The 19781-nt window shown below is 40.0% G+C and overlaps 3 protein-coding genes across 3 annotated transcripts; 1 reads left to right on the top strand and 2 right to left on the bottom strand.

Moving 5' to 3' along the window:
- Positions 1-1276: 1276 nt before the first annotated feature.
- On the top strand, positions 1277-2426 carry B0T23DRAFT_330691 (thioredoxin-like protein). The gene is made up of 3 exons (XM_062835714.1): positions 1277-1438; positions 1510-1792; positions 1894-2426. Exons 1-3 carry the CDS (start codon positions 1412-1414, stop codon positions 2079-2081), a joined length of 498 nt encoding a protein of 165 aa, XP_062697642.1. The 5' UTR covers positions 1277-1411; the 3' UTR covers positions 2082-2426.
- Positions 2427-2580: 154 nt separating this feature from the next.
- On the bottom strand, positions 2581-3807 carry B0T23DRAFT_350799 (P-loop containing nucleoside triphosphate hydrolase protein; the record flags this gene model as incomplete). Its single annotated transcript, XM_062836061.1, has 1 exon — positions 2581-3807. Exon 1 carries the CDS (start codon positions 3472-3474, stop codon positions 2581-2583), a length of 894 nt encoding a protein of 297 aa, XP_062697641.1. The 5' UTR covers positions 3475-3807.
- A 1224-nt stretch (positions 3808-5031) lies between these two features.
- Positions 5032-8548, bottom strand: B0T23DRAFT_32745 (kinase-like domain-containing protein). Its single transcript, XM_062835619.1, has 4 exons — positions 8130-8548; positions 7949-8016; positions 7657-7824; positions 5032-7577 (listed from the first exon to the last, which is right to left on the bottom strand). The coding sequence occupies exons 1-4, from the start codon at positions 8179-8181 to the stop codon at positions 5385-5387; spliced, it is 2481 nt and encodes an 826-aa protein (XP_062697640.1). The 5' UTR covers positions 8182-8548; the 3' UTR covers positions 5032-5384.
- Between the last annotated feature and the right edge of the window lie 11233 nt (positions 8549-19781).

Here is a 19781-nt window from a genome sequence, read left to right as displayed (position 1 = left end):
ACCACTTATGAGACCGGTATTCGGGACTTTGGAGTATGGGGGAGTATGGGGAACTCGGATAATGCTACGTTGGAGGTGTGGGGTAATAGGAGGAACGGGGATGGAGATGGTGCAGTATTGTTTTGACTCTTTCTGGTTTGTTTTTCTGTTTGCAAGACAATGCAATTGGGATATCCGACAGACATTGAGTGCAAAAATTTCATATCCTGCTGAGAGTCCTCATAAGGTTACGGCTCTTCAGGGCTATTCAGCAGCTGAAGCCATCGTGATGTGCAATAAACATCATCAGATATCCTTTCTTGTTTCTGGATCCAGAGATCTCACTCATCTTGGAACCTTGAGCACAAGAGCTGAACAGCAATCGAAACTCGAAAACGACCATATGACAAAGTGGATTTGGGAGCAACATTATCGCAGTGACACGAATGCGGTGAGGGAGGTGACTACTGAAGCTCCGTCCCTTCTCCTGCTCACGTTGCCCCAGGCCTGTGACGGAGGGGTGTGTGAGGGTGTGCTGTCACCAATTTGCACCGTGAACGCACTCCCGTTTAGCGGCTGATCGCGGCCCGCCCTGTGGGGGAGTTGGGGAGCTTGGCAAGTGGGGAGAGAGGGCTTGGTATGCGGGGTAAGGACAAGAGGAGGATATGGACTCTCAACTTTTGTACCTGATGCGCCAAAGTGACAAATCCCGAGGCATTGGATGACAGGAGCAGATCTGGGAAAGCCAAGATGTTGCGGCAGTCAAAGATGCGATTGGTACCAAGCAAGCAACATGTGATGCAAGAGCTTCAGTACATGGCAGTACCAAACCCACGATGTCGATACACACGCAAGACAGCCTCGACGACCAAAAATACATGACATGTTGATCATCGACTCTTAACACCAAAAGATCTAACGAACAATCAGCATGAAATACCATGTACCGGGAAGGTCATGGGAAGTGTCGGTATCAGACAGTATGGGTCTGGATGGTTCAACTCCGGGTGGATGGGTGGATGTGCCAGACTCCCTGAGTGTTTCTAATTCTGACTTTCAATCGTCAAAGTCTTGAGAGCGCATTGGAAACAACGATGCCGTTATAATGAGCTGTGGGAATATGGATGACGGATGATGAGAGGAGAATGTAGATGCCTCCTCTACCTCGACGCTGACAAATGATCCAGAGACCAAAGGTGCCAAACAGATCGCAGGACACAACCCTAACCCTCTTTTAGGAGCTATCGGAAAGCGCTTTACATCATCAAGGTAAGCTCCAGTTAGTCGCCGCTAAAAAGTCGTGATAACGCTTCTTCCACTGCCGCTGCCGCCGACAATCGCCATCCGTCCGCATTGCCGTGAATTTTTGTCTGTCTTTGCGCCCAACATCTTGTCACTCTCTAGTAGCCAGCACCGCGCCTAACCTTTCAAAATGCTTACCCGGTCGCTTTTCTCGAGGGTAAGCGCTTCAGGTCCCGTCACCCCGCAAAGTTGTAACCGACACTAACATCCTCCTCCTCCTGACAACAGCAACTCTTCGCCGCCGCCTCTCGGCCGGCCATTGCGCCCAAGGCCGTCTCCTCCGCCTTCCGCCCCGTCCTCTTCTACCAGAACCGCTTCCTGTCCGATGCGACCCGCCAGGCCATCGACAAGGCCGTCGCCTCCGCGCCCGTCGTCCTCTTCATGAAGGGCACCCCCGAAACCCCCCAGTGCGGCTTCTCGCGCGCCAGCATCCAGGTTCTGGGTCTTCAGGGCGTCGATCCCAACAAGTTTGCTGCTTTCAACGTTTTGGAGGATGCCGAGTTGAGGCAGGGTATGTTACACAACTAGTTGGGACAAGAAAAGGGTGAAAAGTAAACAAGGACAGAAACGCTGACGAGTGGGCGTGCACCGCGCATCATCATGCATATATAGGCATCAAGGAGTACAGCGACTGGCCTACCATTCCTCAGCTTTACATCGACAAGGAGTTCGTCGGCGGTTGCGACATCATTGTCTCGATGCACCAGAACGGCGAGCTTGCCAAGCTTCTCGAAGAGAAGGATGTTTTGGTCAAGGGCGAGGAGGGTGCTGCTGAGGAGCAGACCGAGAAGAAGGAGTAAAAGAAATGAAATGGCGGATGCGGATGCAGCTTTCGGCTATGCGTGGAGGAGATGAGTGATTCATGAAGCCATTGTACTTGTACTGATACCATTTGATAGACGATTTGGATCGCATGCGTAGACTGTACGATATGTGTTTACTCTTTGCAATACTGAAAAGCGACGTGGAAGTATTACTCTGGGAATTCATCAGGACATTGGGAAACCAGATAATAGCAGATGATAACATGTGCAGTACATGTGAGACAGATTCCCTCAAAAGTATCTCGACCTATACCCGTCTATGATGTGTTGAAAACGCCATGTTAAATGCCGCCTGGGTATCATGTTAAAGCTCCCTTTTCCTCATGCACACAAGGAAAACTGAGAAATACCAAAAAAAAAAAAAAAAAATAAAAAAAAAAAAAAAAAAAAAAAAAAAAAAAAAAAAAAACAACCCCCTCAGCCATGTTGAACTCTCTCTTCTCCTTCCCCCCTCCTATCAGTCACTGCCCCCATCTCAGTTGCAGCTAGGCCCATCCGTAGCCTGTTGGTTCGTCTTCGCCTCCAACCCATAACCGCCCAAGCCCGGGCTGTTATAACTCAACCCCTCCGGTCCCCTCCTGTGCTGACTTCTCGGCCCTCTCTCCCTCAAATCATCCCTCAACCACCTCAACACCAGCTCTCCCAGTCTACTGTTTCCCGTCACGCCTTCTATCACATTCTTCCCATCCTCGACCTCCTTCAACATCTCCTCCGCCTTCCCCCACCCCTTCACAGTGCCCAAGTGCATGTGCACCAGGTGCGTCGGCCAACTGGCCAAGTTGTCCAGGATGTGCGTCGCGTACACAACCGTGCACTCCCTCGTCTCCGTCTCCCGTCTCAGCCACCCCAGAAACTGCGCCCGGGACCAGACGTCCAAGTCAACGGTGATTTCGTCGAGCAACAGCACCGTCCACGGCCGGATCAAGCCCATTGCCAGCTGCACTCTGCGGCGTTCTCCGTCCGACACGGCGTGCATTCGCCAGTTGGTGTCGATATCCAGCACCGACACCAGTTCATCCCTTCTCTCGGGATAAGCATCGCCGCCCACTGACCGCAGCAGCTCAACGACACCAATGTCCGTGCGCACAATCGCGTTGAGGACCCATTCCAGCCCCAAGTAGGTGACGCCCTCCAGACCTTCCTTGAACGGGTCAACGCCCGACACTTTGATGGTGTTGGCGGGCGCGAGACGCTTGCCGGCCAGCAGGCGAAGCAAGGTGGTTTTGCCGGCACCGTTGGCGCCAATCAAGAGCGTGCGCGAGCGAGGCGGGAGGGAGAGGGTAATGTCCGAGACGCCATTGGAGCGGTCGGGAAAGCTGTAGGTGAGGTTGAAGGTTTCCACTGTTGGAGGGGCTTGTTGGGAGGCCATTGATTTTTTTTTGGCGGATGGTTCGACGAACGGGTTGTTGGTTGAAGGTTTGTTATGTTGGCTCTCTCGAGTGAGAGTAATGGTTTCTGGTTGGTCCTTGCCACTGTATTTACCCTTAAGTTCGTGTTGTTGACAATGTGAAGGGATGTACTATGGTGTTGGCGGGAAGGAAAAAAAAAATTGAATTTGATTTGGGGAGTGAGGGGGAAAATGGATGGAATGAGGGGGTGATAGCGGCAAGCGGCAAGCGGCAAGCGGCAAATGTAGGTACCTACCGTGCTACCTATGTGATGCAAAAAACGGAACAGTTCCCACTTGCACCTGACAATTTAGAGAGCTCGGCGATGTTGGGCCAGAAGGTCTGTCGTTTCAATCCGCCCGCCTGGAAAGTTTTGCGGGGTGGTAATGACGCAAGCACGCAACAAGGGCCGTTTTGAGTCCACATGGCGATTTCAGTTCTTCAACTCCAATAAATGTGCGAAGAGAGAAAGCAGAACGTTCCCGATCAAAACACCTCTCCACCTTGGTGTCTTAGATATGCCTATGTCTTGCGTCCGAAAACCGGGAATAGCTCCAAACATTTTTCCTCATCATGTCTCACTATTACCTACCGGAACAAACATCGTTCAACTTCGGCATCTGTTGCAAGGAATCCATGCAAGGAACCAGGTGGCCGGTGATTCAAATTCACTAAATATACAAACCGGAAAAATGTGAAACCACCAACACCTTCCTAAAACGGAAACCAAAGTTATGGTGTTAGTGCTGACTCACCTCAACACTGAATGACGAAGAATGTCAAAAGATACAATACGAAGGCTCGGAGGCTTTCGATGGGAGGTGACCGAGGGTAGCAGTACGTACAGCACCCGCTCCAATCCCCGGGACCCACAAATGCAGCTGCTGCATCAATCACCATGGCAACACATGGGGGAAATCTGTTGTTCTGAGACACGAACCCGCACTGCGTAAGACGGACAGAAATCCCATTTACTCCCATTTGCAAGTATTTTGTTGTTGGTCACTTAGCAGGTTGTAGGCATCCTCAACCCCTTGCTAAGGAAGAAAACAGAGCCGAAGAGACGTAGGAATACGGCTTGGCGATACAGGATGTATATTGGACCATCGACTACACTAGAATTACTGCCATGCAAGTGAAGGATGCAAAGATTAATGTATCAACAAACCGAGATCCCTTTCGTTGATTTGTATTATTTGATTCTTTGCTCCCCTGATTCGCCAATCGGGGCGGCCCATGGTAGAAGTTTAAGTTGGTGATCAGTCACCCAACTCGAATAAATCACCCATCCTACCGTGCCAACCAACCGCCCCCTATCTAACCTAACCGCCGCCGCAGCCACCATCCTCAGGTTCCACGTTCCAGAACCGGTTCCTCTCTCTCTATTCTTCCCTTTTAAACCCCGAATGATGTAAAACGATAATTGGTATCCTTTGAACAGAACAGAAAACAAAGCCCCAGCCAGTTGCGTAATAAGCAAGAAAGAAGTGAAGTGGAATAAGAAAAAAGGAATATGCCGTGCCGCAAGAGGAACATATGATGAGAAAGAAAAGAAAAAAGCCCTTTCCCTTTCCTCTTCGTCTCTCTTCCTTTTATGCTTGGCCACCGACCAATGCTGTGCAAAAAAAGCAAAACATTTATGATAAAATGCTGAATGACGCTCGCAATCCATCCGTCCACCACAACCGAGGGAAAAAAAAAAGAGTTCAGACAATAATAATAAGACACAAACAAGAAAACAATGGTATCTCTTCTCCCCCTTTCCTCTGCTCTTCCCCTCATCTTGAGCCATGTGTTTGGCTTTTCGCACTCTTAATGGTCGTTTTGCTCGCCTCTTTACCTCCTCTTCACCTTCTCTTCACTTCCCGACCCAGGTCTCTTCATCGCCTCACTAAGATCCCGCAACAGGTCCCCACCGATGCTGCAATCCATCCGTCCACCTCGCATACAGCAAATCCGACAGTGCCTTGCAGTGCTCCATGCCCGCTACCGCCGGCTGGCCCGGGTACTTTGCCTCGAGCGCCGCCCGCTCCCGCAGCTCCCTGCTGCTGCTCTCCCTTACGCGCTCCTGCTTCTCGGGGGATCGGCTGCTGGCATGGGACGACTGCGACGACTCTCTTCGTTGATGGTGCTGGGGTGGTGGAAGTTGATGAGAGGACGAGTTGGAAGACTCCTTTCGTCTGTGGGCGGCTTGCTGTAACTGGGCCTGCTGTTGCTGTTGTAGCTGCTGGGCAAGCTGTTGCGAGCTGGCCTCTCTTCGCTGCTTCTCTTGCTGGAGGACCGGGTGCGAGAGTTGTTGTTGAAGGGACGGCGGGTTTTCCTTTTTTTGAAGTAACGGGGCGGAATGTTGCTGCAAGAGCTGGGGCTCCTTCTTTTGAGGTGAGGGGGTTGATTGTATTAGTTGAGGCTGCTGTATTTGCTGAATAGGGGTTCCTGGGGCTGCTGCGATTACGGAAGACGGCCTGCTGCTGCTGCTGCTGCTGCTGCTACTCGTCCTTTCTGCGGTGGGCTTCGGTGTGGACATGGGCGCTGCTACGACACTCTCCCGCCTTGGTCTAGGGCTGGCCAAGGGTGTGTTCAGCTGGCTGGTCATCAGTTTTGTCGGACTAGCAGAAAGCATCGGCTTCTGTGGGGAGCGCGATGGAGTCTGTGGGATGTTGTGGTTTTGAGTGACACCGGCTGATGTCGATGGCCGTTGGTTGAGGTCGCGATTCTTGCTCTGCGGTGTGCCGTCTACAGATTTTCTGTGAAGGTGCTGACCGGGCGAGATCTTGCTGGCGTTCAGTAGTGCTGCGCTGAGCCTGTTATCCTGTGATATTGAGCAAAGGAGGTGTCTGAGAAGGTGATAGGCTCCTTCAGGGTCCACCGAGTCGAGGTGGGCAAAGGCATCGGACAGATTAGCCAGGGCCTCACGCTTGGTTGAGGGACCGGTTTGCGCATGAAGCTCGTCGAGGGCAGGCTCAATGGCCTTGTGATAAAGACGACGACCGAGGAGCGCTTCCTTGCTAGTGGGCTCGATAGGCGCCTGCATCGCGGAGGGAGGTCGGTTCTCGTCATTGACCACCTCTTGGGGCTGTCCCTGGTGAATTTTCGGACCCTCGTGCTCGGAAGGTACACGACGAAAGAGTCGCATAGTCGAACCCGAGTTGCCGAAGGACATATCCGTCTGAAGGGGCCTCTTTGCTGCTGCGACAGGTGGGCGTGGTGAGCCAGTCGAGGTGGAAAGTCGCCGTTGCTGGTGAGCGGCCGCGGCCGATGGCTGTCGCCGTACTGTTGCTTTCCTTACCGTCTGAGGGGTAGAGGGCTGCAGGGGACCATCTCTGGCTTCCATTCTTCGCATGCCTTCTTCAGTCTCCCGGACCCTTGATGGATCCCTGGATTTTGTGGGAGTAGTGCTGACGTCCAAAAGGTTCTTGGGTAGCGCAACCGACTTGATCGTATCAAACACCCACTCGTCATCATCGTCCTTGGGGCTCATGGTGTGAAGGGTTTCCTGGTAAAAGACGGGAAGCTTGACGCGGTCCTGCTTGGCGTCCCACATCTGCTTGCGCTCGATCAGTTCCTGCAGCGCCTCGACCCTTCCAGCTGTGCGGATAAATCGATGCCTGAGCAGGTCTCTAGCTGTCGGGCGCTGGGCAGGGTCTTTGATCAGACAATGAGCGACAAAGTCCTTGAACTCTCTGCTGAACTTGCCCTCCAGTCGTGGTGGTGGGTTTTTGGGAATCTGAAAAAGAACCTTCATCGGGTGGATATTCGCATATGGAGGCTCGCCGACAGCCAGCTCGATGGCAGTGATACCGAGCGACCAGATGTCGGCCTTGAAGTCGTAGCCAGCCTGCTGGATGACCTCGGGGGCCATCCAGAACGGGGTGCCGACAAAGGTATTGCGTTGAGACTTCATATGTGTCAACTGCGCTGCAACGCCAAAATCAGCGAGCTTGACCTTTCCGGCTTCCGAGAGCAGGACATTGGCGGCTTTGATGTCGCGATGGATCTTTCCTTCGGAGTGTAGGTAATCGAGGCCGAGGAGGAGTTCGCGGCAGACGATGGCGATGTGTACTTCGCTAAAGTTTCCCGGTTTGAGCTGGTGCACAGAGTCTTGTTTAGCAAGCAGGGAAAAGAGACATGGTATGCGACAGCAATAGCAAAGGGACCAGACTTACGAGGTCCAAACAGGAACCTCCCCCGAGAAATTCCATCACGATCCATAGCTTGTGGCCGCGCAAGAAGCTCGCCTTGTATTGCGTGACGTAAGAGCTGGCGCATGTGCTGAGCACCGAGATCTCTTGTTGAATTTCCTGGATATCATCCTCGCTGGATTCGAGGTCGATCTAAAGGGGCGCAAAAGTTCAGTTAGTTTGCTGTCGAGGCTGGACGTCTCCTTGGTTCTTCCTTGTCATGGAATGCGATGTGATGCGATGCGATGCGATGCAGCCCAATGCGACAACAACGTACATGCTTGATGGCCACTGTTTCGCCCGTGGTCTTGTCAATTCCCTTGTAAACGACGCCAAAACTGCCTCCTGTGGGTGTTGGACCACCAAACCAAAAAGTCAGCCTCTCATTTTTTATTTTTACTTTTCCCCTCCTCCACAGCTCTTCCGGTGGCTGGATGTGGAAGTGGGATGCGACTTACGGCCAAGTTCTTCCAACACTTGGTAGTGGTTGGTGACTCCTTCGTCGGCCATCTTTTTCAGTTACAGGAGGGTGATTGTCGCGAGTCGCGATGGACGGCAGGTCAAGTGCGCGCGACTACCTACGCAACCACTCGCTGGCGACCACTGGTGGTGGAGTAAGTAGGTCCGTTGGAGGTGACCTCTTTTGGTGGTGGTCCAGTCCGTGTCCAGCGATGTTCAGGGCGAGTCGTGGTGGAGTACTTTTTTTCGCTTAGAAACTGCCGCTGACCGCAAATCGACTGCAGATTAAGGATGGTGGGGTGGACGGAAAAGGGGGGCAGCCCGGGCGGCTGGGGTCCGTCCAAATAAATAAAGGGAAAACAAAAAAGGGAAGAAAAAGACGGTGTCTGATGTTTCTTGTTGACGAGTACCCAGAACACAACCGCTTCGAGGTTGAGCCAGGTGAGTGAGGGAGGACGAAGGGCCAGCTCGCTACATATGTATAAGTCCCCCAATATCAAGTCCCTAGTAAGGTGCTGGGTCTAGTTGTTTGAGGAGCTGCAAGTCAACATCCAACTCGTGTGTGCGCTGCTGCAGGCGGGCTCAGCACAGGACCTTGAACTGGGCTGAATGGCCAGCGGAAGCGGGCGCTCAATGTTTAATCTAAACCTTGGTTTTCGGCTAACCAGGACCGGGACTGCTACAGTCACTTGTACACTGGTGTGCGAGCGGCTGTCGAATGGGAGGGGGCACGGGCCATTTCCGTAGCAGGTCGGGCACCGCAGGGCTGAAGTAACCTGGCACTTGTCACAGATCTCGGAGATTACTGCTGGCGATAGTCGCGGATGGTCGTCGACCCCCGTTCGCTTCTCGTATTGCGGCTATCGCAATAACTGTATCTGGCGGTGGAAGTGCTGCCTCGTCTCCATCCTGCGTGCTCCCTTTTGGTTCGACAATGGGCAATTGCGCAAAGCGGCTGAGCGAGGGATGTGCGTGGTTTACATACCTTCAAGTATGGCGATGAGAAAAGGCTATGTATGCCCTGCATTCCGTGTGTCTCTGGATCATTGGGTGTACCTGCTGGTAGCGCAAGTCTCTCAGTCTTGGAAAAGGCCTGCTGAGGGCAGTGCGAGACACTCAGCCAATCGCAGTACACGGTTGCGGGAGGCCATGCGTAATTTCTCAGATGGATACGCTGCTGGTCGCCCTAGCAAGGAATGCAGTGCCGATGCGACAAACGTCACATCGCCAACTATTTATTGTATCCAACAACTTGGCCAAGTTTTCTCGATTGGGTAGGTGGGGCTTTCATGCTTCCGTTCAGTCCAAGCTGAGTGATGAGCTGAGCGATACACAGAACCAAACACTGGCCTCACTGCCCTCACACGCCTGCAACGCTGAGAATGCTGCGACGATGCGACGAATGCTGGCCGGGGTGGATTTCTGTGGTTTCCCATGGCAACACCCTCAAAGGTCCCGCGCTTATGGCCAGCCAACATCGAGCTGGGGGCCTACCGAAGCGCGTCTCGAGCAACGGGCGCGCACTGCAGCAGATGGGGTGAGACAAGACCACACTAGCGACGGGACTGGGCAATGCATCAAGCCCCCACAAGCATCTTGAGGCATAATCGAACATGGACGCCCCGAGCACGCGGCTCAGTTTGTTGTGCATTGTGCGATGTGCAGCGGCAAGGGAACAAGGGGGGCAGGGCATGAGCATAGGCATTGAATGGTGGGCGGTTTGCAGTTGGACTTTTTCTTGGTATTAGGTATCCGGAAGATAAGATGAGACGTACCTTTTGAATCCACCCACACCAAGCGCAAGTTAGACCCACGCACGCTGGCGCGTGCGTAAGGTGTAATGTGGCTGTTTTCGTATACTAATTACTATAAAGGGTTAAGATTTAAAAATCTAGTTTTTTCTATCTTTGGAAATATATAATACGTTTGTTTTGTTTTTGCGTTTTTGAAAATTTTCGTATGGTGGATAGATGTATTAGGTAATAAGGAATAAAGATAAGATAAGAGTAGTAATAAGGGATAAGGATAAGATAAGGGGGGTAGTAAAGGATAAAGATAAGTTTTTGAGAAAGATAAAAGGTAAAGAGAATTTCGGAAATTAGGATAAGAGGAATATATAAATAAAATAAGTAATAATACTTTATAATAAGTATAGTATAATAATTAATATATTAGCTGTTTAATATTAAGGTTATGGGTTCGATTCAGCTTATAGTTTTTTTTTTCTTTTCTTTTTTTAGAAACTAAGACTTTTATTATCCTAGAGCTATATATATATATATATTTTATAATATAAATACTTCTTTATACTCTTTTTTTTCTTAGAATATATAAAATATATTAAAGACAATTATAAAAGTATATAATTTAAATTATATAGATAATAATAAAAAATAATTTAAAAAGTTTTTATAAAAAGAGAACTTTTCTTTTTTATTTTTATTTACTTTCAATTTTAATTACTTAGTTTTATATATAAGTTTCATAAAAACTTATTAATATTTTATATATTTAATTCTACTACTTAATATATAAGTTAATTATTATATTATTTATATATTAATTAACTTTGTTAAAAAAAACTACTTTATCTACCTTATATTTAAATTAGCTATTATACTACTTATATATATATAAAAAGCTAACCAATTTAGCCGAGAGAAAGTACCTTACCTACCTTGCATTTAAATTAACTATTATACTACTTATATATATAAAAAAAGCTAGCCAACTTGGCCGAAAGAAAGTACCTTACCTACCCTATATTACCTACCCTGCATTTAAATTAACTACTATACTATATAAGAAAAGCTGGCCAACTTGGCTAAGAGAAAGTGCCTTACCTACCCTATATTCAAATTAACTATTATACTACTTATATATATATAAAAAGCTAACCAACTTAGCCGAGAGAAAGTACCTTACCTACCCTGCATTCAAATTAACTATTATACTACTTATATATATAAAAAAAGCTAGCCAACTTAGCCGAAAGAAAGTACCTTACCTACCCTATATTACCTACCCTGTATTTAAATTAACTACTATACTATATAAAAAAAGCTAGCCAATTTAGCCGAGAGAAAGTACCTTACCTACCCTATATTCAAATTAACTATTATACTACTTATATATATAAAAAAAGCTAGCCAACTTGGCCGAGAGAAAGTGTCTTACCTACCCTATATTTAAATTAACTACTATACTATATAAAAAAAGCTAACCAACTTAAGTAAGAGAAAGTGCCTTACCTACCCTACATTCAAATTAACTATTATACTACTTATATATATAAGAAAAGCTAGCCAACTTAGCCGAAAGAAAGTGTCTTACTTACCCTGCATTTAAATTAACTACTATACTATATAAGAAAAGCTAGCCAATTTGGCTAAGAGAAAGTGCCTTACCTACCCTACATTCCCTACCCTATATTTAAATAAACTACTATACTACTTATATATATAAAAAAAGCTAACCAACTTAACCGAGAGAAAGTGCCTTACCTACCCTATATTCCCTACCCTACATTTAAATAAACTACTATACTACTTATATATATAAGAAAAGCTGGCCAATTTAACCAAGAGAAAGTACCTTACCTACCTTATATTCGAAATTAGTACTTTATTTACTAATAAAAATAATTAATATAATTAAAGAAATAATCTCTTACTTACCCGGCACTTATTTTAAAAAGGTTCCACAGTAGGGTTGAATTTGGTAGCCGTAAATCGATTTTTAAAATTTCCTATACTAAATAATTTCGTAGGAATTGAAAAATCGCGACTCAACTCGTCTACCTATACCTTCCCCAAATCCGAAATTATAAAGTATATAAGAGAAAGTAAAAGCGACCGGCTAAGGTAAAAGTAATTAGTTAAAGTAAGAGCGACTAGTTAAAGTAGGCGTAACCGGGTATAGGGTTATATAGTAGGATTCTTATAGAGGGTTATACGCTTATAACCGTCTACGACCGTATATAGAAGGGTTCTTATAGAGGGTTATATACCTATAGCTAGGTCTACGACCGTATATAAGGTTGTATAGTGGGATTCTTATAGAGGGTTATGTGCCTGTGGCTGGGTTTACAACCGTATATAGGGTTGTTTAGTAGGATTCTTATAGAGGGTTATGTGCCTGTGGCCGGGTTTGCGACCGTATATAGAGTTGTTTAATAGGATTCTTATAAAGGGTTATACGCTTGTAGCCGTCTACGACCGTATATAGGGGGGTTCTTATAGAGGGTTATATACCTATAGCCGGGTTTACGACCGTATATAGGGTTGCTCAATAGGATTCTTATAGAGGGTTATACGCTTATAGCCGTTTGCAACTATATATAGGGGGGTTCTTATAGAGGGTTATATACTTATAGTTAAATATATAATTATATATAGAATTAAAGTACTATTACGAAAGAATTGTTTGGGTTTTCCTAAGCATTTTTTTATAGAGTTTGAGTTGAATTTAAATAATATTAAGTTTATATATTAATAAATTCAAATTAATTCTATATTCTACTAGGGGGCTACTAGGGCTTTTAAGCCTAGGCACCCTTAAGTAGAATATTATCCTCGGTTTTAAATTTTAAGTATAGTAATATATAGATTATTAAAACTTTAATTAGTACCCTATAATATACTAAATATAGGAGGAACGTTTATTTTAATATAAAAATTAATTTATACCGTTAAATAGTAATAATACTACAACTTCCTCTATTATTTTTAAATAATAGAACGTCCCTATTAGATATTCCAATTTAATAGCGGTGGGTTAGTTTATATAAGAATACTATAATTTGATTTATTAATTAACTTACGTGGGAATTTTTGGGGTTGGCTTATTTAATACTATTCTTAATTGTAATTTAGGGATATTTGGGGGTATAAGTATCTAATAAATAGAAGTGAAAATTTAATTTATTAGAAACTAACTATTATGAAAATATTTACTAAGGATGTTTTTATTAATTAAGAGTAGTAAATTATTATAAAAATATTTGTTTAAGATATATTTATTAATAATTAGAGTAATAGGAAATAGTCCGATAGGGAATATAAAGAGTATCTTATAAAAGAAATTTAGTCTTATTTTTTAAAGTAATTTAGTGCGTGGTTACCCTACGGTCTACTAGGGTATTAACGCTTTATATATTTAAACCCCCTTAGTTTTAATTAGATTCTATTTAATTAATAATTTAAAAAGAATTATTTTATACTAGGGAGTACCCTATAAGTATTAACGGTTAGCCTATCGACTTAGAATATAGTTAATAACTATATTAAATTACTATTAGAGACTATTGTAATTGGCCTATCGATTTAGAGTATAATTAATAATTATATTAGATTACTATTGGATTTTTTAAGTAGGATAAAGATTGCTGTTGGATAAAATAAATAGTTATTTTAGAGTTTGCAGTTCTAATCTTATTAATAAATAGATTAGAATTGTAAAATCTAATTTAATTAGGGATTAATTTTTTAAAACCTAAATTTATTAACGGATAGTAAAGGGTTTAAAAAAGTTAATCCCTCAACTTAACTTATTTCTACCTTATTACTTTAGGGGTACTTATATCCTTAGAATAAACTTTTAACTATTATTTTTATATATTTTGCGCTATTAGGTTTTTATCCTACTAAGGGTTCTCTCTAGTAAGGTTTTTTCCTAAATGTAATTAATTTATTTCTACCTTATTACTTTAGAGGTACTTATATCCCTAAAATAAACTTCTAATTATTATTTTTATATATTTTGCACTATTAGGTTTTTATCCTACTAGGGGTTTTCTCTAATAAGGTTTTTTCCTAAATGTAATTAACCTATTTCTACCTTATTACTTTAGGGGTATTTATATTCCTAGAATAAATTTCTAACTATTATTTTTATATATTTTACGCTACTAAGTTTTTATCCTACTAGGGGTTCTCTCTAGTAAGGTTTTTTCCTAAATATAATCAACCTATTTCTACTTTATTACTTTAGGGGTACTTATATCCCTAGAATGAACTTCTAACTATTGTTTTTATATGTTTTGCGCTATTGGGTTTTTATCCTGCTAGGGGTTCTTTTTAGTAGGGTTTTTTTCTAAATATAAGTAGTTTTTTAATAAAAAGCGTATTCTAGTTACTATATTAGTACGTTAAGAAATTTCGAACCCGGAGGGAGTAGGAGGGTGGTTCCCCTACGTTATTAAGATGATAGTTTGCGAGTTGTTACTTGACGGCGCGGGGGGTTATTAATACCCCTATAAAAAGTTAAATATTTATATTTATATAAGTTATTTTATTTTTATTTTATTATTATTTCTTTATAATTATATTTTTTATTTAAATTTTTTTATTATTATATTTTTTTACTATAATTATTTCTTTTTATTATTGCTTCTTTATTATTATATATTTTTACTTATAGTTTTTTATTATTTCTTTATTATTATTTTCTTAATATTCTTTTATATTAAAATTTTTTTTAAGTTGTATTTTCTTTTCTTTATTATTATTATTCTTACTTTCTCTTATTTAAAAGATTTTAATATTAATATTTAATATTTATAGGTAATAAAAATACTATGTGAGATTTTATTTTAAGTTGGGTAGGCGGGACTGGAAGTTTAGAGTTAGGGTCGGCCGGGTAATAAGTAACGGAGCTATAGCCGGCCGGGTAGTAAGTCGCCGGTTCGAATCCGGTATAGGTCTTTTTTTTCTACATTTTTTCTATTATTATTTTCTAGTAATAGTTTTATACTTCTTAGAAACAGTTTAATATCTTTTAGAAACGGTAAAGAAGACAAAATTAAGAAACTTAAAAAGAAATTTAGTAAATTTAAAGACCAAAAAGTATAAGTATCGTTATATATTATAAGGAAGCTATAAATAATATAATAACGACCCTATTAATAGCGATAGTAATAGTAATAGCAATAAATACGGTTCGGATTCTAAAGTATCCGATTTAAACGATAAAGAAAATTCTAACCCTAAAACCGGCGAAGAAAAAAAGCTATTAATAATATTAATTATCGACGGAAAGGTGTGTTTTTTAGTGCTTCGAGTCCTCGAAACTTTAATATAAAATTTATTAAATTTATTTATATACTATTAAGTACTACTTAGGAACGAACCTTCTAGCGCCGTCTTCCTACGGCAATATCCTAACGAACTTCGCTAAATTTATTAAATTATTGCTCGAAACCTTTTATAAAAAGGCAATAATTCGAATTCAACTCCTATAATAACGTCCTAACGAACTTCGCTAAGTCTACCAAATTATTGTTCGAAACCTCCTATAGAGAGGTAATAATTCGAATTCAATAATGTATAAACAATTACTATAGGATTAATATATTATATTAGTAATTCTAAACTTATTATTAGAAAGTTTCTAAATTACTTAATATACTAAATACTATTATTTAAAAATAATAGGATATTAATAATAACGTAATTAATTTAACCGAGGCCTAAATTTAAATTTTATTAGAGTTTAACCCCCCTAAATTCTAATAGTAATTAAAGGAGAATTCAATTAAAAATACACCGAACTTATTAGCGCAGATCTATATATTAATAGTATTAACGTATAAAAAAAGTTCGTTAGAAAATACCTATAAATTTTTAAGGCTATTATTATACTAAAGGTGAATAGGAAGGATATTTAAATCCTAATCGATAAACTTCTATAGAAAAAGGAATTTATCCTTACCATCCAAATAATTAAAGTTTAATAAAATACTTATTAAAAATATTTAGAGATTATATAGCGGAATAAAGGAAATAACTTTTATTATACTACTTATATTTTAGGTCTTATTACCTTTCTAAAACTATTTTTAATATATTTAAAATTCTTTAAAAGTAAGATGGAAGAACATTTAAATATTAATCTAATATTAATTAAAGGTAAATAGCGGATAATAAATAATAAACTACTAGATTTATTGTAGGATATTATATATTCTACTAAAATTATATATTATTATTACCCTTAATATTATTCCTATAGTGGCTTTTCCCTATCTATATACCCTATATTAAATTATTTATATAATTTACGGCCCTTTATAATTATTTATATACAAATATATTCTACTTCTTCTATACTTAGCCTGTACTAGAGATTTATAATTATTTAGAACCTATAGAATTTATTTATTTACAATTCCGAAATTTCCTATATTTATTATCTTTAGGCTAGGTTCTTCCTCTTTATATTCCTTACTTATTTTTACTATTATACTTCCCTAAATTTATATAATTTAAAACCGTATAATTATTATTCTTCTAATTAGTAAGTTAGGCGGACCTCTATTAGAATTTAATAGTAATTTATAAAGTAGTAATATTAAAAATGCTTATAAAGTAGTTACTACTTTCTATAAAATTAGTACGTATAAGTAATAAATTCCTAATTGAACTTCTTTTATTCGTTAATAACTATATATATAATACTGATACGTAATATATTAATGTTTTTACTACTTTAATAGAGGCGTTTACCCTCCTTCACTTTGGGTAAGATTAAAGTTTGTATTAGTATTGGGAATTAATTAAATCCGGGGAAAGAAGTAGTATTGCTAATTATTTTAGTATGGAAATTATTTTATACTTTCGTAGTACGGTCGAAGTATTATCTATTAATATAAATAACGTACTTAATAATACTTAAGAGCGAAAACTATTATATAATTACTTTATTCCTATATTTTAAAGCGTTGTAGTAGTTTTCTAAGGGGTTAGTTGTAAGAATTTATAAAATATTAATAATTATTATTAATAAATATTATATTAATATTATTTATTTATAAGAGTAGAAGGGAATGTTCCCTAACCTAATTTGCTTATAATTGTATTATTTATTCCTAATTCTATTTAATATACTTTTTTAACGGATCTCTATTTAATAAAATTACTTTTACTAAACAGATAGATTCAAAACAGCCTCTCTCTATCCTACGGTATTTTAATACTTAAATTATATAATTTAAATAAGGCCGGTATATACTAGTGGAAAATTTCTTTTGTAATGTCCGTTCTGTGTGGATATAGTAAAGTAAGTACTAAACCTTAGGACTATCGGTATTATTAAAAGCGTTTCGAACTACCTTTTATTCAATAACCGAATTATTAATAAATATATACCGAAGCGGTTATTCCCAAACGTACTATTCCCTAACCTACCTATAGATTATTAATAGTACTTTTACTATTATATTAACGTCTACTTTCTTAATAAGAAAGTAGCTATATAGTAACTATTTCCCTTATTCGTTCCGAATAAATAATATATAGAAGTACTAACTAAATTAATTCGTATTGTAAATAGTATTTATAAATATAAAGAAGCTGCAGCGTTGTAAGGCTTTAAATTATTTAGATAAAGCCTATATTATATCTAAAGATTCTTAGCTATCTATTTTATAAATAATAATAATAAATATAGTAAATTAAATTATTACTTCTAGCTTAATCGGGTCAGGGTATTACAAAGTAAGATATTCTAATATTTATTCTATTTAAATATCCTTAGTAAAATTATTGCCTAATATTTACCGTAGGTCAGGATGCTTCTTCCGCTATATACGGCCCGTATTAATAATATTTTACCTAGTAAATTAGCGTCCGCCTACTTCGTACAATACCTTCTTACGTTTTATATTTTGATTATAGCTACTGTGTAGCTAAGTAAAGAAGGTAGTAGTAAGTAGGTTGTAATTAACTTTTTTAATAATATACGTCCGAATATTCTTTAAAATTTTATTCTTATTTAGAAATATTAAAGTATAATTATAGGAAGAGTTATCCAATTTAGGAATTTTGAAAGTACGGGATATAATAGATAATTGAAAGTTTATTAATCCATTTAAGAATATTATTTTATAAATGTTTTTTAAATATCGAATTCTAATATAAATTAGTTTCGCCCGTACTTTAATATTTCCCTACTTATAATATTTATTATTATTATATAGCTAATAAGCGAAAGTTTGAATATTAATTTCTATTACGCTAAATGGACCAGGAAATGGTCGTTTATACCCTTTTTAAGCGGGGGTAAAAATTGTACTAAGAAATAGTGTATAACGAACCTACTCCTCCGTAATATAGTCTATTCTCTTATTATATAAAAAGAAAGCTATCCAGTATTCAGTAAGATTTAGTAGAGTATTAAAAGGATTATTAGGTTTAGTAAAAAGAATTGGAGCAATAGGTTTAATAAGGGTAATAGGCTTAATAGGTTTAGCGGGCTCAGTAGGAGCAGCGGGTTTAATAGGAGTAGCAGGCTTAGTAGGAATAGTAGGCTTAGCGGGCTCGGCGGGAGTAACGGGAATAGCGGGAGTAGCGGGAGCAACGGGCTTAATGGGAGTAGCGGGTTTAGCGGGAGCAGCGGGCTTAATAGGTTCAGCGGGCTTAACGTTAGGCTCGGCAGGTAATTCAATTAACTTTAGAATAGAAATTATTTTTTAATATCTAAATTACTATTTTTCTTTTATAATTTAAAAATAACCTTACCCTCCCTTTCAATATTAGGGCTTAATAAGATTTAAGTAAACTTAATACTATTGCTACTAATAAGGTCGTTCTAATCTATTGGTAGTAGTAGCTCTTCTTAATCCTTTTCGAAGGTTAATAATATTCGATCGAATAAAATATTATTGAAAAAATTGGGAGGGAGGTTTATAAGGTTAATTTCAATATCCTATAATTAAAGAATTTAATTATAGTCAATTACGAGATTTATTTTGGTAATATTAATAGTAATATTTATAATATTCGTAATAGTAGTTTCCTTTAATATTATTTAGTAAAAGAACCTTTAAAAAGATGCGTTCAAAAGGTAAGTTAGTTTATTCAATTTCTATATATTATATTCTTTTTTTCACTGAGTAATTTGATTACTGCTATACTATTAATTTTGCACCGCCGAGAAACTCACTATATTATAATATTAATAATTTAACGAAAGTAACGGTAAATTCAAAATAAATAATAGAAATCTCTTTATAAGTAGTATATTTATATACAATTCAATTTTTATTATAGTATATTGAATATTAGTATTATACTATTGTATTGTACTATTACCCTTCAATATTCGGCTCAATGCGTTTTTATTGCGATACTTTAATATTTTTTAAGAATCTAAAATAAAAAATAGAATTTATATTATTATTTTTTTTTATTTACTTCTATTAGGGCGGTATTACCGCCTAGACGGCGCTCTCCGAGATTAGAGGTGTGTAGGTGGATTTAGAAGGTACGTATCATCATGTCTTCCGGATATACGTTACCTTTTTCTTCAGGTGGCTTTTACAGCAGGCCGGCCTAGTCTGCAAGTCACGCGAGTCTTCCCTCTGCCTCCAACCCGCTCCGCATCTGCGACTCTGCGCCGTCTGCTGCGCAAGTGCGCCATTGCTGACTTTAATTTTTTTTTTTTTTCTTGTATTGCATATTCGAGCACGCGGCATAATAGCTCGGACGAGACCGGGCCTGAGCTCCAATTCGAAACACAAACTGCAACCTAATCGGATCCTATGTGCGCAGTGCAGCGCAGTGTGCATGCGGAGCCTGTCTCCCTTGATGCAGAATTTCTAGGTACTTGGTGTTTTTCCGGTGTTTGATGTTTCGGTATCGGGACACATGGAC

This window comes from Neurospora hispaniola (assembly GCF_033458365.1).
Source record: "Neurospora hispaniola strain FGSC 10403 chromosome Unknown B0T23scaffold_1, whole genome shotgun sequence".
Lineage (NCBI taxonomy): Eukaryota > Fungi > Ascomycota > Sordariomycetes > Sordariales > Sordariaceae > Neurospora > Neurospora hispaniola.
The sequence above is the reverse complement of the archived record's forward strand: the minus strand, read 5'-3'. Positions and strand labels throughout refer to the sequence as shown.